The 11,026-nt window shown below is 39.0% G+C and overlaps 1 protein-coding gene across 2 annotated transcripts in view; it reads left to right on the forward strand.

The window, feature by feature from the left end:
* The window catches only part of ACAD11 (acyl-CoA dehydrogenase family, member 11), a 71,294-nt gene that overhangs the window by 5,038 nt on the left and 55,230 nt on the right, over positions 1-11,026 (forward strand). For both annotated transcript variants that reach the window (XM_005863578.2, XM_014537523.1), the window contains exons 2-4: positions 6,152-6,251; positions 8,754-8,879; positions 9,407-9,568. In XM_005863578.2, the coding sequence (XP_005863640.1) occupies positions 6,152-6,251; positions 8,754-8,879; positions 9,407-9,568 (388 nt within the window). The remainder of the gene's footprint in view (positions 1-6,151; positions 6,252-8,753; positions 8,880-9,406; positions 9,569-11,026) is intronic.

The raw sequence follows: 11,026 nt of genomic DNA on the forward strand, positions 1-11,026 counted from the left end.
GGGGGCGTGGGGGGGGGGGGGGGGGGGGGGGGAGGGAACAGCAAGCGCAAAGGTTCTTAAGGGGGAGTGTGCCCAGTGTGTAGAAGGAATACAAGCCAATGTGACCAGAGTGGTGGAAACAAGGAAAACAGTGGCCTGTTGGCCATTATAAGGACTTTGGCTTTTACTTTGAATTGAAATGGGGAGAAATTAGGGTTTAGGGGGCAGGGGAGGGACTGAGTTGTCTTTTTAAAGTCTCTTTGCCTGTTGTGTTTGATTGACAGGAACAAAGTCAAGGAGACCAGTTTGGAGTATACTGCAATGGTCCAGTTGAGAAATATTAGTGGCATAGACCAGGATGGTAGTGTAGAATAGGTGCAAAGTGGTCATAGTCTGGGTTTATTTGAAAGGATCTACTGACTGATCAAATGTGGGAAATGAAAGAAAAAGAGACAACTAGTATTCCATTTTGTCTTGGTAACTGGAAGGATGGAGTTACTATAAAATAAAATAGAGGTGATTATAGAGAAGCAGACTGGAGGGGAAATGTCAGATCTCCATTTTGGAATGTTGAGTTTCAGATGCCTTTTAGACATCCAAGTGGATCTGTGCGGTTAACAGATATAAGTTTGAGGATCGGGACAGAGGTCTGGACTAGACATGTGCATTTAGGAGTCATTGACATAGAGATGGTATTTAAAGCCATGAAATCATATAGCTTACCTAGACAATGAGTCTGCATAAAGAGGTCTAGAAACAGTCTTAGGCACCTCAGTGTTAGGAAGATGTAGAATCAAGGAGGAGGCTGCAACGGAGTAAAAGAAGGAGCGGCTGTAGAAGTAGGGAGAAGTCATGGTTTGATACCATAACAGTATTAGTGGCCTTGAAAAAAAGTAGTTTTGGTGGAAAGATCTGAATGAAAGCTTGATTGAAATGGGTTTAAGAGAAAATAGGAGAGGAACTGGATCAGGGAGTGTAAACTCAAGTTTTTCCACAAAAGGGAATAAAAATGTTTTAAGTAGAGGGAGACGTGGAATCAAGAGAAGTCTTAAAAAAAAAATAGCATGTTTGTATATGCTGGATGCCAGTGATCCAGAAGAGAGAGGGCAGTACAAAAAAAAAAAAAGCCACCAAACCAGGATGCCAGTGATCAAGAGAGGGGAAAATTGTGCAGGAGAGAGTGGAATGAAGTCGAGTAGGCAAGAGTGGGCTGGGATCTAATTCACAAGATGTGGGAGTCTCCTTAGATAGGAAAGTGAACATTCTACAGACTCTGCAGGGAAGACACAGTATATGGGCACAGATGCTTGTGTGCAGTAGATATGGTAGTGTAAGCGTTTTGAAGTTCTCATCTAATTGCTTCTGTTCTCTCAGTGAAATAGGAAGCTAGAGTCAGCTGAGAGTGAAGATGGAGGAAAAGGTGTTGGAGGTTTGAAGAGGAGAATTTGTGAAATAGTTATCCAAGAGCATGGGAGAATAAGTAGGCTAAAGAAATATATTATGGTTGCCACACAGGGTTCACTTTGAAGTTCATGGTCATGAATTGGAAGCAAGAATATTTATTTTAGTAGATATTATTGATACTTTGCCCAGATTCTTTTGGATCCTTTTTATTATTTCCATGTACACTGGTTTGGTGGCTTTTTTTTTTTTTTTTTTTTTTTTTTTTTTGTACTGCTCTTGGCCTACAAGAAGCGCCTTTGCCCTGAATGTTGCAATGCCCAGGATGGCCCTTAACCAATGACTGTTGGGTTCAGGAGTATGAAATGCTCATCATTCTTCCTTTGGAGATATGACAACTCTCAGATATAACTTACACTGCACATATTTTTCCCATTGTTTTTAGAGAGAGAGTAGAAGTGAGGGGGGAGAGAGAAAGAGGTAGAAAGAAAGAGGGGTAGAGGAGCGGAAACATTGATATAAAAGAGACCAGGGATTGGGGGTGGGGTGGGAAGTGAACCCAAAACCCAGGTACCTGCCCTTGGTCACAAATTAAACCTGAGGTGTGTGAGCCAATCTTCTAACCACTGAACAACACTGGCCAGGGCCTTAGGGGATATTTTGCCTCTGTGCTTCTCATCTCCTGCTTTGTACACTTAAGTCTCTTGGACCATTTACTCAATGTTTTCCATGCTCAAACACTATGGCATCAGTCTTTTAATCTTCTCTTTTCTTGATCTCTATCTACAGCAAACACATTTGAGATACTATTGGCATCAATATCAAAAGTTACTTCAATCTGTGCAACCTATAGGCTGCAGGAGGGATGTCTGTGAGTTCAAATTTGCCACACTGGTTGTTACCCTTCACAGCGCTCATTCAATTTCATAAGCCTGAATGAACACATAATTGTCAGAACAGATGGTGAAGGTCTAATTCATCTTGGCGTGAACTGTTGTATTACACTTGATCAGAATAGTCATTACTTCACCAATGGTTCAATACCAAAGGAAAAGGTGTCATATCAAAGAGCAGCAAATCCTGAATATTTTCAAATATCTGATCAAGGGACAAGATGGCTGCCTACATAGCTACAAACATAAGTAACACCCTTATCACGATTAATGCTTTTTCAATTTCTTGCTATTGAAAACAATCTTGTAGGATTTTCTAAGTTTCTGAATTATGGAGATGCTGCTCATTAGGATGATGTCATAGGTCTAAGACTTGTCTACCATGATGGGAGGAAGGGGTTAAAAACCTTTTCTTCATCTCTGCAGACAAATTAAGTTAGCTTTCTAGCTCTGTTATTCTGGAAACTTGCTAAAGATGGCATTTCCAGGCAACATTACTTTTGGTAAAAAATCATATCTAATTGATCCAATGCATCTGAACTGGAAGGCCTATGAATGAACTACAAGTATCTGGTGGGATGCTTTGGGTTTCCCTAAGTACAATGAAGTCTCACTACTGGTCATGCTCCTTGCTAGGACCCTGGAAAGGGTTCCCAGAGGACTGCTACTAGAGATAATGGCTCCTGTGGAGCATGAGGCTTCTAAACCAGGTGGCACCCATACTCATCCCTCGTGGTCTTATTTCTTGGAACCTGAGCTATCACCAAAGGGACAGAAGGGTCATAGAATAAATCAGAAACTCATCTGCTACTGCCCTGCTGGTGTACTGTATTTCTAGTCTCCACATGCTTCTAAATGAGCCAGTGCTGGGGGTAGCCTGTTAGGGCCTTTTGAGATTGACTATGTAGTCAGTCTTATTCAAACACGTGAGTGTTCTTAACTATACACTTAAATGCAAAGATATCATTTTGTGACTTAAGGTTGGACAAATAAAAAGTGCCACCTCTTTGGTTATAGATTAACACATTTCTTTCAGCACCAAATGTCTTGTCCAAATCCTAAATAAAAGTTATGACCATTGGCTCATTGATGATTCTTATATTGATATCATCAATGGGTTTCAGACTATATGGAGGCCTGATGCACGGAGTGGTTAAATTTAGCTGGTACTGTGTTCACAGTATTAATGATGATTTTCCCAAGGTGGGCTTCCCTGCCCTCCCCGCCCCCTCTCTCTCTCTCTCTCTCCCCCTTTGTCTTTGTTAGAACCTAGTCAGAGGAAGAGCTTCTAGTTTGGTGGGTTTCAGTTGTGTTTTTTGTTTGTTTGTTTGTTTGTTTGTTTTGTTTTCGTTTTTTAAAATATATTTTATTGATTTTTTACAGAGAGGAAGGGAAAGGGATAGAGAGTCAGAAACATCGATAAGAGAGTAACATCTATCAGCTGCCTCCTGCACGCCCCCTACTGGGGATGTGCCCACAACCAAGGTACATGCCCTTGACAGGAATCGAACCTGGGACCCTTCAGTCCGCAGGCCGACACTCTATCCACTGAGCCAAACCGGTCAGGGCTCAGTTGTGTTTTTTGTATGTGGTGTTTTGATATAAAATTTGTTACATAAAATTCAAAATATACTTAAATATATAATTTAGTGGCTTATATTAGCATATTCACAAAGTTGTGTGATCATCAGCACTATACATATATTCCAGAACATTTCCATCTTTCCAAAAACGCTTACCTTCCAATCCCCATCCACTAGCACCCACTAATCCACTTTCTGTCACTATGGATTTACATATTCTGGATATTTCATAAAATTTGAATTACATAATATATGGCCTTTTGCAAGTGGTGTTTTTTTTTTTTCACTTAACATAATGTTTTCAAAGTCCATTCATGTAGAATGTATCAGAACTTCATTCCTTTTATGGCTGAGTAATATTCCATTGTGTGGCTATATCACATTTTGTTTATCCGTTCATTTGTTGATGGACATTTCAGTTGTTTCCACTTTTTGGCTGTTGTGCATAGTGCTGCTATGAATATTATTGTACAACTTTTTGTGTGGGAAAATGTAGGTTTACAGTGGCAAGTACACAAAACACAGAGTTTATTTATTTATTTTTTTAATCCTCACCTGATGATATTCTTCCATTGATTTTTTAGAGAGAGCGGAAGAGAGAGGGAAAGACAGAAACATCAATGTGAGAGAAACACATTGATTGGTTGCCTCCTACACCAGCCCTGACCAAGGCCCGGCCAGGAGGAGCCTGCAACAGAGGTATATGCCCTTGACTGGAATTGAACCAAGGACCCTTCTGTGTGCAGGCCGATGCTCTATCCACTGAGCCAAACCAGCTAGGGCAAGTTTATTCTTGTATTATTATTTATTCTTGTATTATATAGTCTTCTATATGAATAACTGTAAACCTACTTTTGCCCAAATGTTTTTACCTTGGAGTGGAATTGCTGGGTCATATTGTAATTCACATGGTAACTTTCATGGGAAACTTAGTTTTCAATTATATTCCACCTGGGTCATTTACTATCATGAAAGGCCAATGCTTCATAAATGACTGCATCATCAAAAATACATTCCATCAGATGCTTGGCATTAAAAAATGTTTTGATAAAGTTCATTGCAACTTGACTCTTTGGATCGTCATGTATAAATTGTCTCATGTCAAGATAAACAGCATAGCTTGAGGTGGTCCCATTTTCTGACCATTGGTAATGATCCCCACTTTCTTACGCTAAAGGGCACCCACACAAGATTAGATGGTGCCAGGATCAGTGCTCTTTGATATGATTGTTGGGAAGGATGGGTTTGGCTTGTAGGAGAAAGATGCTGCTATGCCCAATCTGACCTCTTGTTCTTTGCAGATGGAGGCTGGAGGCCTAGGTAGAAACTTGGAAGGAATAATTTTATTTCACTTTCCTTTGTTAGCTGTTACCTCAGGGATTGATTTCTTCCGCTTGTTTATTTTAAGGCCTCTCTCATGCTGGTGGATTCTTTAGAAGTTGGGTTATTCTCAACTGCTCATATAGTAAATGAAGGTATAGATTGGATGGTTTTGATATGGTAGCTGGAGTGTATTTCCTTAGCGTATGTGAGAATTTCTATTCACCTAGTGTGGAAAGCCAGTGCCCTGGTGTCTGAGTTACTGGAGCACTGTTGCACTTCCCTAGTCCAGATATCCACTCTAGTACCTTGCTTATCAGAAACCCCATTGTAGAGGGCTGTACTTGGGTACTGACCTTGGAGATGCATATGGGTTTATCTTTCCAATGGCAGATGAGGGGACACTAACCCAGCTATTCCAGCATCCTTTAATTAAATTTCTGACTGATCACCTCCAGTTGTTCTTCTCCCAGCCTTTCTTTACTTAGATGTGATCAATGTCTAGGGGTACTTCTGATGAAACGCATGATTTACAGACAGTGAGTAAAGTCCTCTCTTCTATGTGAGTGATAGTTTCTCTAGTTGCCACTGTGTTGCCATCTGCATTTTATCATCTCAAACTCATGTTCTGAGCTTCTGGCAGCACCACTCGGCTTTCCAACATTGAAATGGATGTATTTTCATTTTGTGTTTCTTACAACATTTCAGTAGGATTTGCGGAAGAAGGAAAATAAATCTTTGTAATTGACCATTTCTTTTCTGTCTATGTGAGTGATAGTTTCTCTAGCTGCCACTGTGTTGCCATCTGCATTTTATCATCCCAAACTCATGTTCTGAGCTTCTGGCAGCACCACTCGGCTTTCCAACATTGAAATGGATGTATTTTCATTTTGTGTTTCTTACAACATTTCAGTAGGATTTGCGGAAGAAGGAAAATAAATCTTTGTAATTGACCATTTCTTTTCTCTTGTCCAGATCAGGACAGTCCAATCCAACCTTTTATCTCCAGAAGGGCTCTCAAGAATATGTACTCAGAAAAAAACCACCTGGTTCACTTCTTCCTAAAGCACATAAGGTGTGGTAATGATACCTTATAATACAAGTGCAATGATACATTCTTTGTTGATAAATAAATGCATTTTGTACACACAAAAACAATTTAAATTGCTTTTAAAAGTCATCTCATGATTATTAAATAATAAAAATTCCTTTTATTTCTTAGATAAAAATTTCGCTTGAATTGTATTTCCCATTTTTGTTTTGAAAAAGGATTTGAGGCTGAAATTAAGTCTATAGGCTATTAATATCAGACAACATCCAGTCTTTATGTGCATTTCATTCCTTTTTGTACAGTTGGCTAGAAATATAGTCATCCAGTGAATATTTTCAGTGCCACTCATTTATAGATACTTTGTACCTTGATTCTATATTTAAATTATGTTTTTAAAAGCACATTATATCTTATAATAATATCTATTCACTGATTTATTGTAAAATATTTGCTATAACAATCCCCTGATCTTTTGGTGATAAAAAGAAATATTTGAATATCATTTTATAGTATTCTCTAAATACTAGATTTAGTGAGAATTATAAAATATTTTTTTAAATTGAGGCATTCTATTTTCAGAAAACATGAATTTTTAGAGAAGAAAACAGGAGAAGAAAGAAATCAAAGTCCTGGAGAACATTAATATTTATGATTATAATAATGTATAACAGGTGCTTCCCAGGCCCAGCTGACTTCCCAGGCCTTTGAGGGGTGGGCTTAATAGCATAGTAATGGAAAATGCTGATGCTGACTTTCTTGGTCCCATATCATATTCCCAGACACATCGAACCCGGGACCCTTGAGTCCGCAAGCTGACGCTCTATCCACTGAGCCAAACCGGTTAGGGCGAAGATATGTTTTTGATTTTTAGAAAGGAAGGGATATAAAGGGAGGGGAGGAGGTGGGAGGGAGGGAGAGGAGGAAAGAGGGAGGGAGGAAGGGAGGGAAGGAGGGAGGGAGGCATTGATATGAGAGAGAAACATTGATTGGTTGCTTCCCACACACACCCTTACCAGGGATCAAACCCACAACCTGGGTATGTGCCCTAATCAGAATAGAACCTGCAACCTTTTGGTGTACAGGATGTTGCTCTAACCAACTGAACCACCCAGCCAGGGCAAGTTGGGTATGAAACTTAACATGGCTGAAGGAGAATCCCTACCTATCCAGAGATTTATGCCCCCAAAACAGCTCTACTTGATTCTCTTTTTTATAACATCCTACCAGAAGACACTGAACACAGCATAATGTTCTCAGCTCAAGGATCTGGAGTACATTGTTTCAAGTCCTTTATTTTTCCCAGATCTGCATTGAAAAATAGCAGTGCTCCCATACTGTAATCCACTTTGTGACTCCCTAACCCACCACCATCCCACCCCACCCCATTTCCCAGAACCAGGGTGGTTATAAACACTTCTTTCCACAGCCATTGGCACTGCTGGCTTCTCTCACCTTGGTCATAGGTTTACTCACTTCCCTGCTCTAGTTATTGCAGCAGCAGCTGCTTTTTCCATGCTGTCAAAGTGAGCTGCATGGTTTCTTCCCCTGAGGAGGGATCAGGAGCACCACTGGGCAGGGGGACTTTGCTTGCAGATGAGTCAGCATCACAGTTCTCTGTAAACTGTGTCCTCAGGCCCTGAGTGATAAGCCCATACACATTAGTTCACAAGTAGTTATTAAACTGTTCTGATTGAGGAGGCCCACTCTTCTCACTATCTTCTTTGGGCTCTTGCTTCAGTGCCAGCTTGCTTCTTGTTGCCTCCTTTCCCAATAGTTATCTTGAGTTGTACAGCAGCCTCAATTACCAGGAAGGATCCCCATGCCCTGCCTTAGACACAAGCACCTCCATTGATCTCCAGAAGGAGCAGTTGATTTTTCCTTCTCCCGGTACCCACTGGCCCCCCAGCATCCTGGAGCTGACTGTGCCAAGAGCATTAGAATAGAGACTTGCCTGCGCCCGCTGGGGAGACATGAGAGAGACAGAGTGAGCCAGTGATCAGGAAACTGCTGAGAACAAAGAGATGTTTATGATGATACCTGTGAAATATTGTGATCAGGATCTGTTGCCTTCATATATCCAGAACCAGGATTAGTCTCCATGAATATGCCTATCCTATTTAGCATAATTTATCATGTTTTAGTGCTGGCCTAATTGAGTGCTGCACAAAACTGCACTTAAGGAACATAATAAGGAAACTATTATCCTCTAGGTCCATGGGCGGCAAACTGCGGCTCGCAAGCCACATGCGGCTCTTTGGCCCCTTGAGTGTGGCTCTTCCTAAGCCTTAGGAGTACCCTAATTAAGTTAATAACAATGTACCTACCTATACAGTTTAAGTTTAAAAAAGTTGGCTCTCAAAAGAAATTTCAATCGTTGTACTGTTGATATTTGGCTCTGTTGACTAATCAGTTTGCCAACCACTGCTCTAGGTCATTTAAAAATTTAATTCTAGCCTTAATGTTAGCTCACAAGTAGTTATTAAATTTCTGTGTTTCTGATTTGTAATAATCTATAATCCTATTTAGATTGATAGAGAATTTAAAGTCCAGAAAGCTTTGTTTTCAATTGGATTCCCTGTTCCCAAGCCTCTATTGTACTGCAGCGATGCTTCTGTCATTGGGACAGAATTTTACGTGATGGAACATGTGCAGGTAAATTAACACAATCTTACTTTGTTGTGTTTTTATTTTCAATTAAGAAATTAGATGTTAATAAATGATAGTTTATTAATCATTTTAGGTCATTAGTTTGCTTTGCAGACTTTTAATTTGAGCACAGTATTTTCCTCTAGGTGTCAGTAAAGAGCTATATGTAATGGTAATACCAAAATTGTCCAGAAAGTAGGGGGGGAAAACTCCAAATTATAAATCAGTCCATTAAGGATGATACATTTAAATTGTTTAAAAGCTTTTTCTTTTTGTAAAATATAACTTGAAAGTTGTTTTTATCCTTTAAGTTCACCTTGGCATATCTTTGCATTTCCCCTTTGGCATTATATACTCTTATATTAGATATGTTTCACAAATGAACATTTTTCTAGCATATTCTACAGATAATTGGTTTTGGTTGCAAAACTATTATCCTTTTGTTTTTGGCAGTAGGGGATGGAGAAACTGCAAAGAGTTAGTATGAAAAGACTTATTTTGTTTTAAATTATCTATTGTAATTGCTTTCATAGGGTCGAATTTTTCGTGACATCACAATTCCTGGAGTTAGCCCAGCAGAGCGCTCAGCCATATATGTAGCCATGATAGAAACCTTGGCTCAGTTACATTCTTTGAATATAAGCTCATTGCAGCTGGAAGGCTATGGTGTAAGTGCTGGGTACTGCAGAAGACAGGTAAGGAATCCACATACAGAGCTCTTTTCCTCAAGTTCTGAAATAATATACATTATTAGTCAAAATAAAAATCCATTACTTTATACTTTTCTGAAACTTGGCTTTAACATTTAAAATACTTTCTTTAAAAATTGATTTTAGAGAAAGGGAATGGGGGAGGTAGAAAAGAGAGAGAGAGAACTATATAAGAGAGAAACATCATCAGTTGCCTCCCACACACACCCTGACCGGGGTTGAACCTACATTCTGGGTATATGCTCTGACCAGGAATCGAATTGCCACCTTTTGGTGTATGGGATGAGGCTCTAACCAACTGAGAAACCCAGCCAGGGCAGCTCTAATATTTAATATTAGCCTTCAGTTTGACTTGTTTTAAACATAAAATAACTTTATATTCTTGATCAGATTTTGTTTATCAAACTTTTGAAAGGGACAGAATGTACATGAATGCAAATTTAAAACTGTTTCAGCCTTTTCACTTAATTTACCAACACTTTATACAGTTTTTCCTTTTTAAATTAGGTTAACATATTTATTAAGCATAACTATGTTAATTATATGTTAAATACTGTGTTAAATATCAAGAAAATAGAAATAAGTTCTTTTCCCAACGGAGTTATGGTCATTTTAAGAAACCTATACATGAATTTTACTTACATGAAACTTGAAAATGGTATAAAAGAGTATGTAATCTAATAGTAAATTGTTTGGTACTCATCGCGAAAGCTGTTCCATTCAGATGGTAGATATCAGTATACCCTTGCTTAAGTGGGGAAAGCTTCCTGAGAGAGATATATCATACACTGTGTATTTAAAGAAGGATAAAATCTAGAGTGATAGGGAAGAGATGGTGAGCATTTCAAATCAAAGGAACAGCAAGACCAGATATGTATGGGGCTGTTTTCCTTTGTACACATGTCTTTTTGAGGGAGTTGAGGGGAGAGAAAAGAGAACTAAGGTTTGAAGAGTACTCACTATATGCCAGATCTTTTTCATTTTTGTAACAGCCCTAAGACATAGGTATTAATGCTCCCATTCTGCAGATGGGGGTACAGGTTTTCAAGTCTTAAAACACAAATAAATGGCTTAGGCATAATTTAAACCCAGGTTCATATGATTCCAAAAAAGATCTTTACTGCATTAAATTGAACAGAGATAACCTTGAGGAGTGGAGAGACAGTTATAAGCAGGTAATAATATGGTCTCAGTTGATGGAGTACTTTGAGAATAGGTTGATTTGTTTACATTCGTGTCTAAGAACAATAAAAAGTCTTTATACTTCTCATACCTGTAATACATTTAGAAGATTCTGTGGGTAATAAGAAAGAATATTTAAATTAAAAGTAAAAATCTCCCTTCTTTTAGCCCCATATTTCCTTTTTCAGGGATTGCTTCTTGTGATCCTTTCATAATTTATTTTTCTATCCTTATTTGTGTGTGTGTGGGGGGGGGGGGGGG

This window comes from Myotis brandtii, unplaced genomic scaffold (assembly GCF_000412655.1).
Source record: "Myotis brandtii unplaced genomic scaffold, ASM41265v1 scaffold18, whole genome shotgun sequence".
NCBI classification, from domain to species: Eukaryota; Metazoa; Chordata; class Mammalia; order Chiroptera; family Vespertilionidae; genus Myotis; species Myotis brandtii.